The 22063-nt window shown below is 31.8% G+C and overlaps 1 protein-coding gene across 3 annotated transcripts in view; it reads left to right on the top strand.

The window, feature by feature from the left end:
* Ap3b1 (adaptor related protein complex 3 subunit beta 1) overlaps nucleotides 1–22063 on the top strand; it is a 248121-nt gene that overhangs the window by 55447 nt on the left and 170611 nt on the right. For all 3 annotated transcript variants that reach the window (XM_026393221.2, XM_026393223.2, XM_026393222.2), the window contains exons 3-7: nucleotides 632–706; nucleotides 8630–8725; nucleotides 9329–9489; nucleotides 11163–11229; nucleotides 20784–20966. In XM_026393221.2, coding sequence (XP_026249006.2) covers nucleotides 632–706; nucleotides 8630–8725; nucleotides 9329–9489; nucleotides 11163–11229; nucleotides 20784–20966 — 582 coding nt within the window. The remainder of the gene's footprint in view (nucleotides 1–631; nucleotides 707–8629; nucleotides 8726–9328; nucleotides 9490–11162; nucleotides 11230–20783; nucleotides 20967–22063) is intronic.

The raw sequence follows: 22063 nt of genomic DNA, 5'->3' as shown, positions 1-22063 counted from the left end.
CCAGGATAATTCTGTGGTTTCTGTCATCTGGGAGAATTGATGGAAAAAGGAAATTCTGCCATGGAATGTCATTTTTTCTTGAAAAATGAGATTGGTTTTAGGCATAGGAACTTTGGGATGAGACACATCTAATCATGTCTAGTTAGAGATATAGAACTTGAGCTCAGAATTTGTGCTAGTGTTTTGGGGAAGGATCCTCATATAGAGAGGTAAGAGTCATGAGAAGTCTAGGGAATTTCAGAGATTGGAAAAGATGGTGATGCATGGGACTTCAGTGGGCAAGGGAAGAGGATTTAATGAAGAGAACTTGAAAAGGTGATGGTTGGAGAAGTAGAGAAACCTATGATAAGAAAGTCACGGATTCAAACTAAACTTTATCTCTTACTTCCACTGCAGATGCATGAATCTTCAATGTAAGAACTAGAAATATAAAGAACTTCATGAATATTTTAAGAAGTATTTATAACACAATTAGCCAGAGAAAAATATTGTATATATTTTCATATTTGTCTTAAATTACTCTGTATTTCTTCTTTAATGTATCTAATGTATTTGTGAATTTATATTATTGCATAAATATTGTTTATTCTTAAAAGGAATTTTTGACCTCATATTCTTCTTTTATTTTCAGATGATTGCAAAAGGGAAAAATGCATCTGAACTGTTCCCTGCTGTTGTGAAGAATGTGGCCAGTAAAAATATTGAGGTACTCTTTTGATCCATGATTTTCATGATTCCTTTTGTTATATAGGGACCATATGCTTTTCAGTTACTTTGAAATGTCACAAGTATATTTAAATATCACTGGATTTTTGTTACATTTAAAGTGTCTATAATATTAAATTTAGGTAAAATAGGATAAAAAGTAGATATAACATTAGCTTTGACTTTTTGGTGGCAAATGTGAAAAATAAAATTGAGCTTGATTCTCCTGAGTGAATGACTGTAACTTGCTGTATTTTCACCAATTCCTAGAGGTCAGTTTAGTTTACATTTTGCTCTAGGGACTTAATTTTCCCCCCCTATTCCTAATCAAGAATTCTCAGACCTAAATGATTTGGAGCTTTTTGACATTTCTAGGACTAAGCCCAGGAATATTTCCCAAGATTCTCTTACTACTCATGACATGTACCAAGCGCTCAGTACATATTATTTGGATTTATTGAATTTGTGTGTTCCACCCAGTAAAATACTATTTTTTTTCATAGACTGTACTGATGCAATCTAGCTTTAAAGTTATAATCACCTTCCATCTGTGTATAAAAAAGGTCTGGATAATTGATAGAATTTGCTCCACTTAAAGCTTTAGATATTTTTATCCCATAAAATTAAAAATGTGTTACTGCTGCTACTTGTTTGGTATTTTAATGACAGATAAAAAAAACCCCAAATGAACAAATAGGAGCATTCTGAGTGAGGAGACCATGTTATGGTGTCAGTTTGAAAGAGTGTGTGTGTGTGAAGAGCATGGAATGGAGACTTCAGGAGGATTTTGTGATTTTGATTTTATTTTCCATACATTGTGTGGCCACATTTTGCCTTTGTTTGTTTTTTGTTGTTTCTTTTGTGAAGGTATTTAGCATCTAAATTTTTGGTGGCACACTTGCCAACAATATTTTAGTTTATCTATTTTTCCTTTAGTTGTCTTTTCTAAGAAACCAGTTTTTAATCCAAGGTCAAAAAGATTTTCACTTATTAGTTCTAAGAGTTAGTTTTAGCTTTATATTAGGACTGTGATCTACTTTAAAGTTAAAACTTTTATATGGTGTCTCCTTGAAACTACTGATCTGCTTTCACTACAGTTTTGACATTTTTAAACTTTCTTAGTAATTGAATTATACAGTGTGGAATTTCTTGGGTTTGACATTATTATTATTTTTTTTAATTAAGAAACTGTGAGATCCATCTGTATTGTTTCATGTATTCACATTTTATTGTTATAATATAAATATTGCATAATTTTAAAAATTACCTGTTTGAGGATGTTTGTATTGAATAAAACTATTACGTATGGGCATTTGTTTCAATTTTTCTTGAGTAAATATCATAGAATAGAATTGTTGCATTGGCTGGGAAGTGTATGTATTTTTCAAAAATAGTGCCATATAGTTTTATAAAGTGGCTGTGCCATTTGCATTTTTATCACTAATGTATGTGAGTTTTAGTTGGTTCATATCTTCACTAACATTTGATCTTATTATACTTTTTTTTTAAATTGTAGGCGGACACAATACCTTTATTTTTTTTTATTTATATTTATATATGGTACTGAGGATCAAATCCAGTGCCTCACATGTCCTAGGCAAGTGCTATACCACTGAGCCACAACCCCAGTCTTATTAGACTTTTTAACTGTAGCCATTTTGGTGGGTGTGTAGTGGTATTTCATTGTGGCTTTAATTGCTTTTTCCTAACATTTAGTGATGTTGGACATTTTTTCATTATCTTATTGGTCAGTCATATTTTCTTTAAATTTTTTTTCCACATCTTTAGCCTGCTTTAAATTTTTTTGGTCTTATTAAGGTTTGAAAGTTCTTTATAAATTCTTACATAACCCTTTTGCTATGTAGATGATTATTTATTCTTCTTATTCTCTCCTGCTTTCTTTTTGGTTTTCTTAATGTCTTTGAAAGAATCAGATATTTGATTTGGATAAAATCCATTTTATCTGTATTTTTTTCAATTATATTTCAGACTTTTTGTGATCTATTTAAGAAATCTTTGCCTAGCCTAATATCATAAAGATTTTTCATGTTTTGTTCTGAGGTTCAGCCATTTTAACTATTATATTTAGGTTTATGATCCCTGTCTTTAGGGTTTCCCAAGATCAACCACAGATTGGGTGGTTCACTAGGAGGATTCACTAGACTCAGAATATAGTCATACTCATGGCTATGATTTATTAAAGTAAAAACACAGTAGACTCAGGAATACAAACAAACAAGTACATGGGGCAAAATCTGCAAGAAACCAGATATAAGTTTCCAAGAGTCCTTTCCTAGTGGAATTACCCAGTACATGCTTAATGTCTCCAGCATATTGTGACAAAATATGTGAAGTGTTACCTACTAGGAAACTTCATTAGAGACTTCTGTCCAATTTTTATTTGGATCTGTTCATGTAAGCATTATCAGCCTGGTTTGTGCCCAAATTCTACACTTCCATAAAGAAAACAGATGTTCAATTTAAATCATATTATTTGTACAAATATACAAAGACTGGTTTGTCCATTGGTTTGTCTACTTGTGTTTCACCTGTTATTCACTTAGTTCAAGTGGAAAGTCGTGAAAGGGGGACTCATGTAGCTCTTTCTCTTTGATGTCTTATGGTCATGCTATCTGAGCTTCTAATTTGATATGTATACTAGTATTATGTCTTCTGATATAAGAAAGTGCAAATATCTGGAAACAACAAGATTTGACTTAGGAAAATCATGAGGCATAGGTGAGACTGGACTTGATGTTATTTAGAACAGTCATAGCAGTAATAATGGTTGCTAACATGTCCAAAAAAATGCTGTCTGTGCTATGTCCTTAATATCTTACATAGATGAACTCATTTTATCCTCACAAATAACCCTGTGAAGCTTGGTTCTGTTACTGTCTATATTATACATATGAAGATAAGGTAGAAGAGGGTTAATGTCCTGATCAGGGTCACACAGCAAGTATGTGGCAGTCAGTTTCCAAAGCTAGGTAGGCTGGCTTCAGAACCCCTTTCAGTGCCATCCTTCCTATTTGGTGGTTACTTTCTTTTCTAAGTGTCTTTGACCCCTTATCAGCATTTGGTATTAGCTATTCTTTGGAAGACATTTGGCTATTGGTGTACTTACTATGTTTTAGATATAGATAGAAGTTATCAAGTCTGTGGGAAATAGTGGTAAATCAATAGTTCCTTCTGAGCTAGAACATTCAGTACTAATTATTATTCATTCAAAGCTGTTTATACTCATCAAGTAGTACGATTTTTCTCTTTGTTCATTTTTTCCTTTAAAATCAGATTTTGGTGTGCTCCCTATTATTTTATTTTTTAGTTGTTGATGGGCCTTTATTTTTTATTTTGTGTGGCACTGAAAATTGAACTCAATGCCTCACATATGCTAGTCAAGTGCTCTACCACTGAGCCTCAATCCCAGTCCTCCCTATTAGTTTTATAACAAAAATGCCAATATAAACATAGTTATTGGCCTATTTGTTTGGGATTTCTTTTGTTTCTTAAATACCTTGTTATTTTTTTCAAACATGCCTGATTTTCTCATATTGTATAAAAACTGACAGGAGCTTCTTAAATTTGTATTCAGAGAATTGATTAATGTGTTCTTGCTATCAAGTACAAAATTTCATTTTTACAAGTACATGCTGCTTTCCATGCACAGGTGAGCTGTAGTATACGTCATCTGCCATTAGATGTCAAATGATACCAAAAACAACCTAGTAAGCAATCAGTGGTTATAGTACAAAAATAATCAAAGGTTTAGTCAATAACTCATGAAGTTTGATGTACTAGTATTGATAATCTAATTAAACAGATCTGCCTTTGTTCTTCCAGACTACTGGGGCTCTGCTATGATTAGCTTTACAGCAAAGAGTGTTGTAACATTGAATGAAAGTAACTGATCAGAGAATGGTGTAGTCACGGAGCTTTAACTACTCCCATTTCTGGTCACAGAATGGTTTCAGGGAAAGTAGGCTTTCTCTGCACACCTGCAGCCAGTGAGTGCACAGGCCTCTTGTGGTCAATATTGATTGATTCTTATAACAGAACTAGCACAAATTTAGTGTTTTGCAACCTTCTGTGATTTAATATTGTTATGCTTTTTGCCATAACAGTCACAGAAATCCTTCTCCAAAAGTGAATAATTATGGCAGTGCCTGCTAACTCAGCTGTGGTTCTGAATGTTTCAGTGGTGCCTTTATAAACTTGTAGATATATTCTGGAGTTCATAGCATCATTTTAAAGCTGGCTGTATAGTTGATAAATAAAGGTGTTTTTGAGAAATAACTCACAAGGAGATTGGGCCATTTTTCTTTAAAATTTTCCAGAGAATTGTAGAGTGAAATCTGGATATAATTTGTCAGAAGAAAGAATATTTTAAATGATTATTAAAAACAAGCAACAACAACAATGAAAACAAACACATTGAAGACCTTGGGAGCAATCTTCCTAATATCTATGGTTTCCATGTAGTATGTTGACAGCCTTGGAGACATTGCCATTCAGTGTCTTATAACCATTGAGAAGAAGTTAGATCCTAGATGAAACCATCTAATGGGAAAGTCTAATTTTTTTTTAAGTCTCCCATTGATCTGGGGTGCAATTCAGCTGATAATGACTGAGCGATTACTATATGCCTGTCAATGTGATAGGTCCTAGTGATGAATGGTTGAGTAAGGAGAGCTTGCTGTACTAAATAACTGCACGTTTATGCCTGTGGAGCTGAGAAATTAAATATATCTTATATGTTAATTTGATGTTTCAAATTTGCTATCCCCCCCACCCAAATTATTGAGCTATTTAAAATCTAGTTGGAGATAAAGTTATCCATCCTCAATTAGAGAAATGCTTCTACAATTATGGTCCTAAGAACTTTGAAATTTTTATTTTTACTTCCTCTAATCTAAAACATTAGATACAATTTGGATCATTTGCTTCTCATTGTTTTCACCAATATTACCTAATTTTGAAGACTTATTTTTTTATATTCCTGTGTAAGATCACTTATGGTCATTTAAAGGAACAGTGTTTTATACTGTTATAGGTGGATTGATTTGAAAAAGCTTGATTATTCAGGTGACTTTTTGTTGATCTCTTGAACAGGTTAAAAATGGTTATGGTGGCTATATACATTGCCAAGGCTGCAGAAAAAGCTGCCTTTTCCTAGGAATGTGGGAAATTACTATCAGTTTAAAGGAAGGAGTGTAAAATATTGTTAAAATCAGAGACAGGTTTGGTGGCACATACTGGTAATTCCAGCAGCTAAGGATGCTGAGGTAGGAGGATCACAAGTTCAAAGCCAGCCTCAGCAATTTAGTGAGGCTCTAGATAATATAGCTAGACCTTATCTCAAAATAAAAAATAAAAAAGGCTGCGGATGTGGCTCAGTGGTTAAGTACCCTGGGATTCAATCCCTGGTACCACCCTCCCCCTTGAAAAAAAAAATCTAAGAAAGTGCTATTGTTTTGTGTTGGAGGACATCTAGAAAGATGAGATTCATTCCTAAAATGAAAATGTCCTTACTGTTTTATCTGAACATCAAATTAATTAATATTTCTTGTAAAAATTAAATAACATGGAAAAATGTAAAGAGTAAAAGTCACTGGTTAATACCATCACTCAAAGACAGTCACTGTTAACCTTTTACTCTACAGGTGTCTTGGCTTTTTTGCTAACTTGGTTTGAATCCTGGCTCTTTAACAGATGTGATATCTTGGTCAAGTTACTTAACATTTCTGTGCTTTAGTTTCCTCACCTGTAAAATAAATAACTGGAATATAAAATGAAACATTTAGAACAGTTAGCATTATCTATATTTGCTATTATTACCATATTATGTCCTTTCTGAAGCATTTTCTATTTTGAAGTTTTGGCAATGAGATTTATCTTAACAACTCATGAAGACTTATAATGGTCAAAGTTTTTGTTGTTATTTTTCCTTTCTTTGTGGTCCACAAAGTAATGGTACATCTTATAAAAATAGTGTATTTTAGATTGGAAAGTATATAGTGTGTATGCATCTTTTTTTAAGTACAAAAACGAGATTTACAATGTATATTGTTTTACATTTTACATTGTCAAATACAGGTTAACTTTATTCTGTATTGTGACTGTTACACGGGTGCACTGTAATTTATTGTTTGTATATTGTCATTTTATTTAAATTTGCTCTTTTAGTAAGTGGAATTTGGGTGGGGGGATAACTCAAGGAATAACTTGAGTGAAGTGTAAGACTAAAAGTAAAAATTATATTTGGGAACTTTCTGTTTGACTATAATGAAAGTTTGGGGTGTATTATACATTGTATTGAATACTGGGTTAAGGGCTGAAGAGTTTGTGGAGCTATTTAACACTGAAGAATAATTGGAAATAAGTTTTTTGTCAGTGTCATTTATAACCTTGCCTATGTGATATAGATGAATGGTTTAATATCAACTTAAAATAGTTGTGTTTAGTATTTTTATCTTAATTATGAGGATGTAGATAGTATACTTAGTAAGTTTTTACTTGGGCTTATGAAATTGTGAAGAGTGGTAAAATAGGTTGGATTATTAAATTAAGACCTGAAATGATCTTAAAGTGCCATGAAGAGTTAAATCTCAGATGCTGAAAACTTCTATACATAAATATACAATTTGCCCTTCACTTGAGAGAAATTAAAAAATAAATCCCACAAGGATAGTTGCTCAAATACAGTTTGATTTAAGTCAGCAGTATATTTGGATAAGGTGAATAGTTTTAATCAAGAATGAGCTAATCGCTGGAAACATCTCATCTGGAACAAGGTCTTATTTAGGTATTTTGTTCTACTTAACTCATTTGTAGTTCAGAGTTCCACACTGAAAGAAATAGAAAGAAATTGATGTGAGTTTAAGGAGGAACAAACAGCATGGTGAAGGAACTGAAGACTGTGCTTTGTCAAGAGAAATTGGGGCTGGGGGTCTAGCTCAGTGGTAGAGTGTGCACTTAGTACATACAGTTTTCTAGGCTCAATCCCCAGCAATCAGAGAGGGGTTGGGGGAGAATAAATTGGGGTATGAAAGAAGAAGGACTTGGCAGTTTCTTTAAAGTAGTTCAGATTGGTTAAGATGATATGAGCTATCACTAAGTACAACACCATTTCTCCTTTCCCGCTAGTTCCAGTTTTTCCTCCCCATTTCTTATGTTCTTTGAATATTCCATCTACTTTTATGTATGTACTATTCTGATGCATAAGAAAGGTAATCAGGAAGTGGGATCTGAGGATATTTGAGAAGGGAATTATTATTAGCAATGTTGGTGGATTTTTAACTTAATTTTTTAAAATTTATTTTTTCTGTTGATAATTTTGTTAGAAACTTAGTGATTAAAAAATGTCTTTAAAAATATTTCCAGAACATATGTCTAGACTATTTGGGGTTTTTATTTCATTAAATTATTGGTATTATTCACTTATTATTCTTACTGAACCAAAAATATCATGTATATTGGAAGTGATTCTTGCTATAAAAAGACTTGGGGCTTCAGCACCTTTATTTTGATAAATGAAGAAATAAACTCCCATACTAGATAGTAGACAGAGGCCAAGTTTTTTTCTCTTATTTTTATCTTTGACTTTGAAATATTTTTGCAGGTCAGTTAATATTTGAACATTCTTATATGAATTTTGTTCAGGGATTTAAAATTTCCTTTGAGAGGAAGGGACACCTTGATAAGATGTTGCTGTTCTGGATTGTATTATTAAAAGGCTTACTTCACAAGCTTTTTCTGTCACCATTCATTATGTCACAAAATATTATCTTTATTTTACAACCAAGCTGTGACCAGGTTCAGTTATTTACTTGAAGAAAATTAAGAATGGATTTTAGTATAGAAAATATTGAGTTTTATATTTTTCACTCTTCTGGCTAGGAGTAATTTTTTTTTTTTTTAACAGATCAAGAAGTTGGTGTATGTGTATCTGGTCCGATATGCTGAAGAGCAGCAGGATCTGGCACTCTTGTCCATAAGCACTTTTCAGCGAGCTCTGAAGGTAAATGATGGAGTGAGCAGGCAATAGCTATAAGGTTTTGTACAGTTGAAGGTGTGTCATTTAAAGAAGCTAAGTAATAATCCACTAAATAGCCCAGTAGTGTGTTGAAAGAGTTAAAAGGCCTCCCAGAAGTGTTTATTCAGTACCCTTATAAAATATATATAAGAAAGTGGAACCTGGCCATGTGTGTTCTAGTTTCTGCATGTTTGGGTTCAATATAATCATTTTCATAAATCAAAGAGCTGTTTATTACTATACCAAGTAGTTGTGAAAGTATGTAAATAGGGGAAATAAGACATTTTTAAAGATAAAATTTATGTTGTATAGCATTTTCTTCTGAAATGTTAAAACGCCAGCACATTTAGTGATATCAAGTACAATTATAACTTTCTTTTCTTTAAAACAGTGTTCAGAAAAATAAATGTTTTCTTCTTTTTTTTAACCCATTCCATATACTGGTTGTACATTTTTAAATAAGTGGCTTTCTTTTATGATTGTCACATTTATTACACCCTATAAGTGTGTGTTAACTATGTCATAAAGATGTCTTTGGAAAATTGTAAACTTTGAAATTTTGATAAATACTTTTGGCACTATTTTCAGGACCCAAACCAACTAATCCGTGCAAGCGCTTTAAGAGTTCTGTCAAGTATTAGAGTGCCTATTATTGTTCCTATCATGATGCTTGCTATTAAGGAAGCTTCTGCTGACTTATCACCATATGTTAGGAAGAATGCAGCCCATGCAATACAGAAACTGTACAGGTAGGTGCTTTGTTAATAACAGAGATCTGTAATATTAACTGGATTGTTATAGACCCCAAAGGCTTATTTTATTCACTCTTATGACTGGCCTGTCCTCACAGCAAACAAATTTACTGGCTATGTTTTTTCACCTATAAATATTTTTTACATATCTTTAATTTTATTTGGGGACCCCATGCAACTTTGTATTTGTGATAATTTCTAGATTTTGTAACTTGAAAATAATTAGTATTTGAATTCTCATTTATATAGTCCATGTGTGTATGCATGTATTATTAGGAAATCAAGATTTTATCCATTATAGAGTAGAATCTTTCTTATTATTCTTACAATTCACTTTATTTTTTTCCTTACATCTTTGTTCCTGCTATTTATTTTTTGAAGTCTGATTCTTTTCCAGAGCTGTTTTATTATTTTTTATTTTAATAGCTTTATTAAAAATGTAGTGATTTTCAAATATAATACCATACCATAGTTTATGATATTTGGTAAAGTATACAGTATCTCAATATCTGGGAAAACATACTCTAAATAAAATTATATACACACAGTTGGGTATTATTTCTGATATCATTTATTCTGCAAGGTTTTTGAGATCATTTGTTTCTGGTGTTGTGTTTAGAGTATTGTGCTGTGTGCATTGATTGGATCTATGAAATCAGTAGAGGACATGGTACTTATGGATAAAATTCACATATTTGAGGAAGAAAACCAACCATGTCAAATAATTAAAAGCCATCTGTAATTGAGATGTTAGCACATGATTTATAAATCTCCTTTAACAATGGTTTTGATGGGACAGGGGCCATTGTGTTATAAGTGTACCAGAAAATAAAGATGTAACTAAAATGGAAAAGGAAGATTTAACTTGGAAAAAATAGCTGGAATTTGAAAGAATTGAAAGGTTTGAATGTTCAGGTAATTAAAATGCTTAATAATAAACGTGATATTTATAAAGCGTACTAACTCATAGACTTAGATTAATTGTCAGTCAGTTTTATCATGCTTCTTTTTGTTTTCTCTTCATAAACTTGTAGAATAAGATATAAGCTTATTAAATTATAATGGTTTAAAAGCATGTCTATCAGCACACTGTGGTTTATTCTCCAGCCTCAGCTATCTACTCTCCGTGCTTTGGTACTACCTATTCATTTCCTATATCAAATGTGTTAATCTTATCACTGCATCTTATTTTTTCTTGGTTTTAACTGGTGAGTTTTTATAGTGCATATATTCATTTTAGTAAACTTGGGTGATGCACAATTCTTATTTGGAAATCATCTGTATTTGTTTTGGCAGTTAAGTACCCCAAAATGTAGGCTATCTTGTTATTTTCCCCCCTAGTCAAAAAATGTATTGTTGTTTATATACTTGGAGTTACTTTCTTGAGGTTTTAAAAACTTTTTAAAAGAAGTGAATTTGTTTTTTAAATACTTTCTTAATGGCACGGGCATCTGATTTAGTTAATAGGAACAAATTTAGAGGGAAAGATTATGACAGATTTATGAGAAAATTATCTCACTTTAATTTTGTTCCTGTTTGTATTTGTCTTAAAATTATTCTTGCTCATCTTCTCTTATTATAAACTTTTGCAGCATCCTTGAAATGATAAGATCATTTAAAGCTACAATTAAAAGGGAGAAATTAATGTGACTTTTCTTTTTATATTTTAGTCTTGATCCAGAGCAAAAGGAAATGTTAATTGAAGTAATCGAAAAACTTTTGAAAGATAAAAGCACGGTAAGTAATATTATGTCATTAAAGTAAAATTGTGCTTTCTTTACATAGTATTGTTTACCACTTTATATTTGATATAATTATTTTTATTGATTTCAAAATGCTATAAATATTAATGTAGTTCATGCCTATTTAAAAAATAGTTAAAAGAGCGGGGTGCTATGGTGCACACCTGTAATCCCAGCAGTTTGGAAGTCTGAGGCAGCAGGATCTTGAGTTCAATGCCAGCCTCAGCAAAAGTGAGGTGCTAAGCAACTCAATGAGACCCTGTCTCTAAATAAAATACAAAATAGGGCTGGGATGTGGCTCAGTGGTCAAGTGCCCCTGAGTTCAATCCCCTGTACCCAAAACAAAATAAAACAGCAACAACGAAAAACAAAACCAAACAACAACAAATAGTTAAAGAACAAAAATCTCCATGTATAGAGAAGGATTGTGTCTAGTATTTTAGTTTGTTACATGTTTCTTTATCATAGTCTGCAGAAGGACAAGATGTGTGTTGGGGGGGACCTTCCATCTGTGACTAAATTATTGACTACTTTTCAAGTTGAAGTTTCATTTTACATAGTGATTTGTTAGGATTTTTAAAGGCTCAATCATCTGGAAACAATATAATTGTTTTAAAATAAAATATTAACAAGTATTAAAGAGCGCTGGGGGTTTCTAGCCTAGTGGCAGAGCTTGTAACTAGCACTTGCCGGGCACTGGATTCCATCCTTAGCACTACATAAAAATAAACAAATAAAATAAAAGTATGATGTCCATCTACAATTACAAAAAAAAGTATTAAAGAGATACTGAAAATTAAAAGGATGTTTTACTATAAGTGTGATTTTAAAAATATTAAAACATTTTCAACTGTACAAAGCTGTTGTATTGGCTGCTAAAGATTGTCTTACTGATTAAAATAGTGATCTTTTGGGAATGTATGCTTCTCCTCTTCCTCCTTTTTCCAGCCCCATTTTTTTTTTTTTGTGTGTGTGTGTGTGTGTAGTGGCATGGTAGCAAGATCTAGGAACAGGGGTGACCTATGGGGTCTGTGAACAGACCCCCTGGAGGATTTGGGCTACTAGCATCTGCAGTGGGGCTTCCATATTGAGAATAAAGATGCCAGCTCATCTTAGGATGCTGTCATGAGGTAGCATGTAATATCTGTTTAGAACAGCTATCTATTGTTGTAGTTATTAACCCCATGTAGCTGTTTTTTATGATTTAGCCTGGAAGATGTTCAGTGTTTGAGAAGAATGTGTATTCTGCTTTTCTTGGGTGGATTGTTTCATAAATGTTAGGTCAGATTGTTTATATTGTTGTTCAAGTCTTTTCTTTCTTTGTTAATTGTTATGCCTACTAGCTCTGTTCATTATTCCAAGTGTTATATTGAAGTCTCTCTTTAATTCTGTCATTGTTTGCCTCATACATTTATGAGCTCTGATATTTGTATGTGTGTATATATAATTGTTTATATGTATAACTGTTTTATCTTTTCTCATTATTAAAGGTCTCTCTTTGTGTCTGGGAACACTTGTTTTAAAGTCTCTTATACAGCCATTCTAGCTTTCTTATAGTCACTGTTGTTACTATATGAATTTGTATTCTTTTATATTCAACCTGTTTGTATTTTGCCCAGTACATATGAGCAGCATGTAGTTGCCTCCTGACTTTTAATACAGCCTTACAGGATGTACTTTTTGATTAGATTGTCTAATTCAGTCACTTAAATACTGCTTCTTTTTGAGTTAAGTGAATATGTTATAGTGAACATTCAAAACCTTTTAGTGAGTTTTTCACTGTGTATCTTTGATAATATTGTGTTATACATGGAGATTATACTTGGAGTTTCATTCCTAGACCATTCAGCAAAGTTCTTTTACTTTGGAGTATAGCAGAAATCTTCATTGCATTTCTTCTATGCAGAGTTGATATAATGTAGAAGATAATTATGCCCCAATAGATTATGTCAATAAATGAAGATAGAGAAATTTGAATTCTTTTTGTCTTCTATATGACAGATATGCCATCTGCTTCTGTGACCCAGATATTAAATCAATATTACTGATACTGTGGTTTATTTAATTTTAATAACTGAAAAAAAAACATTTAATGTCTTTTGTGTGCAGGACATTTGCTAAGTACTGAAACAAGAAACGAACCCTTGTGACAGTACAGTTTGCCATAATTTCTGCTTCATTGTACACTAAAAGAAATTTGTTGCATGGCCTGCGAGTGAAATTTCCTTATATGTATGCATGTTTTTTCCAAATAGGATAGACGTGTCACAAGTAAAAACTACAGTTTTTTTGAATTAGAAAATTCATGCCTGATTTTTTGCCATTTGATAGCTATGTACGAGGCCTCATGAGTGTTAGTTTCAAATTTGTAGTTCTTATAATTTATAAGGTGGTTATTTTGGTTGAAAGAGTATTTGGGGCCTGACACTGTGACATAAAGTATTAAAATATTCAACTAAAAAGTAAATGGCTCAAGAGGGTATGTAAAGAATATAATCTGTGACATTAGAATGTCTATTTTGGCTTCTGATCATTTATTTCTAAAATAGTAGAAAGAGAAAATATTGAGTACTTATTCATAATATGTGTTCAGTATTTTTTGAATGGCTGTTGAATTGTCATATTCTTGGTGATAGTAACTGATAAATGATATTATCCCTAATGTTTTCTTTTCCTTGCCCCAATAGTATCATAGTTTTGAGTGCTTTGATGGCCTATTTATTTTGAGGCACTCATTCTACTAAAGTGTTACATAGTTCCTTTTTTTAAAAACTAAAACACATGCATATCTTTTCTTCTGTCTTGATAATTATAAAATATCAAGGCCTCTAATTCTAGTACCATACCACAAAGTTCCTTCTATCCTCTTCCCTTTCCAAATTTGTGATTTCCCCTTCAACAGTAAGAAATATGGCTCCCAGTATGCACAATATTTTTACTTTTGTGCTTAGTTCCAGAATTCAGAGGAGGTGTTATTTCACAGTTACTAGCATGTACCCCTATGGGGAGTAGTAAAAAGGGAGTTAATAACTAGAGTTAAATGTTGGTTTAGAGTTATTTTATCTTTTTATTTTATCTTTTGACTGATTCTATCAGTATAACATCTGATAGTAGTGGATATGATGGGTGTCCTTTCCTTGTTTTAATCTAAGGAAAATGCCTAGACTGTGTCCATATTAAGAAAGATGCTCTCCCTGAGGATTTTCTTTTTACCTTTGAAATACATAATTTTGTAAGGTGTTTTAGGGTTAGTTGATGTGGGTCACTTTTTCCTGGTACCAGATAAACACTTTCATAATGTAGACTCAGAACTTAAATATTAATTCTGATAAAATATTTATTCTTTTAAGAACATAATTTTAAATGTTAATTGTGTTCAATTATTATATTCTTCAGGGATTCCAATTTTACATGTTTTAGATCTTCTTTGCTTATGTTATATTTCAGCTACTTTGTCTCTAAACCTTTTTATTTCTTTTTTATCTCATTTCATTCTCCTGGTTGTTGTTTTTGTTGTTCTTTTTTTCTTTAGTGCCCATAATAATTTTTCGTTTATTGATTTTGTCCCCAGGGACATCTTGCAATTTAGACCTCATGTTTGATCATTTTTTCCCCTTCAATGTCTTTCTGATTTTAGTCACTGAAATGAAATGCTATGTCATTTTTCCTGATTTCTTTTGATAATTTCTATTCTCTTTTAAAATTTTGATTCATATTTGTTTTTCCTGTCTTTAGAAATGCTTCTTTGAGGTATTTAATTTGTGTTGGAGTGTTACAGTAAAGTTTCCTTTTGCTTATCCTTGATTTTGGGGGTGGATACTTTTTACCAGTTGAATTGTTTTGATTTTTCTTTTCTGCTTTTAGTACTTATTATTTAAGTCTTGGCATTTCTTTGGCTAGGGTTGGTGATTTGATATTTGTGGTAACTTGCAATATTTTGAGTGTAGGAGCACCCTCTCTGTCAGAAATCCATCTCAAAAGCCAATGAGATGGCTTTTGATGGGGAGGGTGCATGTAGTTGGAGGCATATGTTGTAAGATGATTTTGAGATGTATCTTCAAGTAGTCTAAACTTTCCCTTCTTACTTCTTTTTCCTGTTATCTCACGCTTTCTGAGGGGTCTCCTCCCACCCCCACCTGCCCCAGGCTTTTTTTTTTTTTTTTTTTTTTTTGGTACCAGGGATTGAACCCAGGGGTGCTTGACTACCGAGTCACATCCCCAGCCCTTTTTTATTTTTTATTTTGAGACAGTGTCTTGCTAAATTGCTTGAATTTGTGATCCTCCTGCCTCAGCCTCCTGAGCAACTAGGATTATAGGTATGTGCCACTGACTGCTCCAGTTCTTTTTTAATTCTATTTTTTTCTTGAAGCTTTCCTTGACAGTTCATTTGCCTCACTGAATTTTCTTATTCTCCCCTTAAGTCTCTTTCCTATAGTCTGCTCTGACCTACCAGGAGTCATTTTAGTATTTTCAACCTCACAGTGTTTTTTTTTTTTCCTGTTGTTTATTTTAGTTCACTCTTGTAGCAATCACTAACTCTTGTCTGCTTTGTTTTGAGTAATTTTTTTTCTGTGCTTCTAAATCTTTGAAGTTCTATGATTCAAGTATAAAAATGGCTCTCTCAGAGAGCTATTTGAAGTTTGGAGGTGCTCTGTTTTGAGTTATGTTTAGGGCATAGATTTTGGTCTTTTTATTTTTTGGAGATATAGACTGGTAGATTTAGATTTACCAGGTACCATTACCTGATGTCAGGAGCTGCAAATAAATTATTGCTTTGAATTCCATAGCCTTGGACAGCTTAACTGCTGCATCTGGGAATCTTTCCATGCTAAGGTGTAGAAAGACACACCCATTTGTAGGCCAATGTTAATGGGGCCTATTCCATGCCTAGTGTGGAATTTATGGGTTCCATAGCTTTGGATTTAGATGCCTGCTGCCCTGGGGTGAAAGAGATACCAGTATGCCTAACTATCCTTGTGGTGCCAGCTGCCTGGAGAAGGAAGAATTACTGCACAAGTGGTAAGTCCCCAACCAGGCCAGTTCCCAACAGCTTCTTGATTCTGGTTTGCATTGAAGAACCCTCTCTCACAATAAATTCCTTTGGTGTGTTTCACTATAAGTAAAGTATTCACAGGCTTTTTCCTTTGTTAGGATCAGACCTATCAGGCTTCTTCCACCTGCCAATGCCCCCACTTTGAAAAATATATTTCTTGTCTTTTGTGTTTATTTTTTAATAATCTTTTTCAGACTTTTTATTTCCAGCGGCCCACACCTCCAAGGGTTACCTATTCCCTCCCCACACAGGCCCACAGGCTGTGGCTGTGAGCCTAGTATTTAAATTATGTTTTGAGAATGCTTTCTGATAGTTTTTTCCCTTCATGTGATTATAATTCATTACAGAAAGATTGAAAATATTCTGATATTTAAACAGGTATTTATGCCTTGTTTTTTTCTGGTCAATATATAATACTTCATTGAAGGAAGACAGGTACATTTCTTCTCTCCCTCACAAATATAATGTCAGAATTGACATTTAAAATAAAGAATTGCACACTGTTTTTAATTTAAAAATTTTCTAATCAAATGAAACAAGTCCAATTTACTTCCACATTTTGAGAAGGAATTCATTTTCTATCAGCAAGAAATTCTTGGGATGATGATGATGATGGCGAGGATGACGACATTGATGTTACTCCTGTAAATATAAATTTGAAAGATGTTAATGAATTAAAAACTTCCTCACTTTCTGTTAATTTTGAGATAAACCTCTGTTGTTTCTCTTAGGCCAAGGAAGGTTTTCTTAAATAATTTTCATTTTAAGGAAAGGTTGAGCAATAAACATTAAAATATAATACAACAGTTTTTCCCTTTTACTGGAAAAAGATCAGTATTTGTCATATGAGTAATTCTTTCCTAAAAATAGATCACTCTGCATTTAGAAAAACTGGGAGAACACTTAATGTTATTTAGGTAACTGTTGTCTGAAGGTGTCTTTTATGTTTGTAAAGACACTAAAGGGAACCTTATAACTGTAGTCAATGAAATTAAAAGGAAACATTTTATGTCTCTTTTGTCATTTCTAATTACTGTTAATCATTTTTGTTTATATAATTTTTTTTTCATTGTTGGGGATTGAACCCAGGGGTGTTCTGATACTGATCATCTCCGGCCCTTTTTATTTTTTATTTTCAGGTGGTCTCACTAAGTTGCCTGGCTGGCTTCATAACTTAACCATCCTCCTGCCTCAGCCTCCCAGGTCACTGGGCTTACAGGCGTGTACCACCACATTGGCTTATTTGTATAATTTTTCTTGTATATTTCAAGACTTATATCATTTTCATCTTACTTCTCTAATTACCATGTTCTAAATACTTTTCTACCTTTCCAAATTAATGTTTACTTATGAATTCATTTTTAAAATTTATAACACTTTCTTTTTTCTTTAAAATGTAAAAATCTGTAGTTTTTCAGCAATTAAAGCATAAAAGTGGACAATATTTTATTTAGAATACTTCAAAAGCAGGGTGGCATTTATTTTCTTGTCCTTTCAAATTAATTTTAAAGAAGTCCTTTTGATAGCATTTAAATTTCTCATGGAAACAATTTCTTAGGGAGACAAATTAGGTTAGTGCCTACTGAAAAACTGAGCTATTTGTGTGTTTTTGATAATGTGAGGGTTTTTTTTCTCTTTAATTTTAGCTATAAAATTATGCTTAATGAATAGATTGGTAGTTTATAGCTAAGCTGTAGGGGTAAGACACCATTTTATAAGTTATTGATTTAATGTTGGTAAAAGCCTCAGTGTTATGGGCAAAAAAACACACCCCTGAGTTTGTGCAGATGTTTTATTGTGATAGATCTATTATCCAGCTATTAGAAGATAAATGACTGATCTTTCCTATTTTCCATGCCTCAAGAAAATTGAAATAAGAAGGGGAATATCATTTGGGCTGTATGATTAGGGCAGGTTGGATGGCCATTAATTTAAGGGAAGAAAATCTTGGCAGCATTGGCCAACTTATACCACATTATCAATCAAACCTTGATGCACTTCTTGTGATGACCCAGCACTCTCAGGTTTTTGCAGCGTTAATTAGAATTCATGACAAAATAGATGCAAGGAAACGTTTTGTACCCTTCATAATTTTATAGAAAATTTATTGTTATTAGAGGAACCATTTGCTTAGTGTGATTTTTTTCATTACCAGCTTGTCAACTAGCATAGATAATCTAGAGAAAATATGAACTCCATAGATGGGGTGTCACTTTTGTTGATGGTTCATGTAGTTTACCTTGGAGCACAGCTAATGGCTGAAGTTCATAGCAACAGCACAGAAAAACGTGGCAACCAAGGGGAGATAAATGAACCATGTTTATTGCTTTAATATAAAAAATACATAAATGGAAAACTGCATTTGAATTTGATGAGCTCATTGCTAGTTTCGTTGGAGTGATTTATATTTTCCGTTATATGAAAAGCTACTATTGACACAGTGAGATGAAAATTAACTGTCTGTTTTTTGGAAACCAATATTTTTGGTTTTAAAATCTGAGTAGATCATTTTATTTTAATTCTGAATGTTTTATAGAATATTGAACATTTGATAGATCAAAATTATCAATTCTTCCAATGTTTAGACTAGGATCAGATTGTTAAAAGTATGAGTAGAGTCAGTTTTATTTTGTGAAGGTACTCTCTTTATGTACTTTCTATTTATTAATGTTTCCTTAAGCTTTCTTTGTACTTAAAATTATTTTCTTGTAATGATATTAGTATTTTAGAATGTGAGAGTGCTTTGCAATTGTTGTATACTTAAAGCTCTTGGTTTAATAATTTTAATACCTTGAGGCTGATTTTCTATTGAATTGTTTGATTTTAACACATTTAGGAAAAATTTTCTAACTGTAGACCAAATAACTTGATTTTATTTAGCATTTTTAAAAATTAAAACTGTTGATCTTAGTTTCATAGATTATTTTTTGTGCTTAAAGACCCTCTTTTATTACTTGATTTAAATATTAGTATAAAATTGATTTATATATAAAATATAAAATATATAGTGGTGTTTATATCACACAAGTAGTCTAATATCATAAACTTAGTTGTTTTAAGAGATATTTAAATTCTACTAATTCTGATCTGATAGAAATGTGATTATCATAGAATATAATTTCTGAAAAGTAATTTATGCAGAATACATCAAAATGTGGAGTTGAAAACATGCACTTAACTTCCTTTCCATATCAATAGCAAACAGAAAATTATACATATAATACATTTTTATTTAGTTCACACAAATAATCAATTCCTTGCTTTTTCGATTGAGACGCATACATGCTGGGACCAGCAGGCACCAGTACATGGGCAGGGCTGGAGTCAATAAATGCGGCTTCACGTTCATACTGATTGGTAATTCATAAAATCCCCACAGGACTTGAAACTTGTTTAGCATAATAGCAGGTCTATATTCTGAGCTGTTTTCTTTCAATTGTATTGTTGGTTGCATATTAATAAACTAAATGTCAGCCAAGTAGAGGAACAAATACTCAAAATATGAATATCATTGTATCTAATATTTTTCAAAAAGCACCATTTCAATAAGTTATATTTCTATTTAATTGCTTATTTTAAGTCATTGGGGAAATTTTAGACACAAAATGAAGATCCCTAGTGTTCAGAAAGAATATGATATTAATTTGCTTTTTTTCAAAACTGTATCATATTGTTGGCTAACAGCATGTATCAGTGGTGCATATATAAAAGTATTTGTTTATTATATATTCTGCTTACTTTGTATTTTTACGATAAAGGAATCTTAGTTTCACCTAAGATTTGTAAGAGCATGACAATTCAGAAATCATTATTTGTGATTCACTAATTGGACTTGGGAAAAGCTGCCTTTTGTTGGTAATATATTATTCCAACTTACATACATTGTTATGAAAGTCATAATAATGCACTAAAATTTCAGTCAGTGTGTTTTCTTTGTAAATAAATTTTGTTCGTAAAAACACAAATTAAGATATGTAAGATTCAGAAGTGTTTCGGTACTAAAAACATCTAAGAATTCCTCATACTTTTTAACAAATTCATTGTGGAATTGTCATTTTCGTTTTAAACTGACACAGTATAATCTTGTTATTATCTGGATTCTTTTTCTGAATATTGTCACAAACTAAGAAATGAGTCTTTAGATTAGAATTTAGGTTAGCTTTAAAGATGAAAACTGTGAATGATTAATGTTGAATTCATATATAAACAACTTAATTGGAATTTAAGTTGATAAAATAAAAAATTATCAGAATACATCTTTGCTCAGCAGAGCATTAGTTTTTCACATAAATTACAAATATTAGACTTATTCTTCTAGGGAGTGGTGCTTAAAAATTTGTTTTCTTACTCAAACATGAACATTCATTTTAACTGGATGAATAAACACTTTAAATGTTGATTGTCATAACACTGACTGTACCACAATAAAGACGTGAGTAGTATCTTCGATGGGCAGAAAATGTTTTTTAATGAGTTACTATTTCTTTCTTTTCTAGCTGGTAGCTGGCAGTGTTGTGATGGCTTTTGAAGAAGTATGCCCGGATAGAATAGATCTGATTCACAAGAATTACCGAAAGCTATGTAACTTACTAGTTGATGTAGAAGAGTGGGGGCAGGTGGTCATAATCCACATGCTAACTCGATATGCTCGAACACAGTTTGTCAGTCCTTGGAAAGAGGTAAGTGCTGAACAGCCTTTCACTTATAAAGTATACTAACAGAATAGGCGAGCATTTAAAAATGTGTACAAAAATTAAGAATAGTGAAATATAGAAATCTTCATATTTGATAAGGACTCATTTCCCTCATTTTCTTTTACGAAAGCAGGAAATTAGTATAAAAATACAAGAATAATTGTCTATTATTCTGGCACTGATTGATACATATTTAATGACATAGTATATAAACTTTCAGTATGATACTTGGTAAGAGGCCTCTGTTAGGAGCAATAGCATGAGGCAGTATTTACAATAACATTGCTAAACCATGATTTATTTTTGTTACTAGTAACCTTCACACTTTTGAGCCCCAGCTATTACAGATATGCATTTATGAAAATAGGTAATTTAAAAGTATAAACATGAATTTGTATCTTAGGTATTAATTTCTTGCAATTATAGATCAATACTGTTGAACTTTTAAACTATTTTTTCTAGTTTTATATTGCTAAAATGTTTCTTTTCCTTTTCTTTGCTTAAATTGGTAACATTTAGTAAAACTAAAAATTAAATATACTTGAAGATATTTGTTTCCTTTTGTAGATTAATATTAGAAGCATACCCATTCTTTTCATTATATGACAACTTAGAAAAGTTCATTTTTATCAAGAGTTTAATTTTATTGTAATAGAACTTAGTATGTATATATTTAAGAATGAAATCTAAATTTTAAGCTTGCTTAAAGAAATCCTTAAATGTTATAATAGTGTATTAACCTTGTCTTTTGATATCTAATCATTTAAAATGCAGTATTATAGTTTTAAAAAAATCAGTCATGTAAAAAAATAAAACTCAATTATGTCAAACTGACTTATATGCAAACTTATTACTAGGCCCTTGATCGCTTAGTACTTGTTTTTGTTAATTAGAAGTAATATTAAAATGAGAGAAAAATGCTAATAGAATAAAGTTGAGATGTGTTCATAATAACATGCTTTCAATAACATTCCACATAATCATATAAAATACTTTATCAAATTATCTATATTAATATTTGTTAGCACTAAAAACTTTCATATATTTTTATCTAAACACTAATATTTTTTTATCTCAATTTT

Source organism: Urocitellus parryii, chromosome 1 (assembly GCF_045843805.1).
Source record: "Urocitellus parryii isolate mUroPar1 chromosome 1, mUroPar1.hap1, whole genome shotgun sequence".
Taxonomy (NCBI): Eukaryota; Metazoa; Chordata; class Mammalia; order Rodentia; family Sciuridae; genus Urocitellus; species Urocitellus parryii.
The sequence above is the reverse complement of the archived record's forward strand: the minus strand, read 5'-3'. Positions and strand labels throughout refer to the sequence as shown.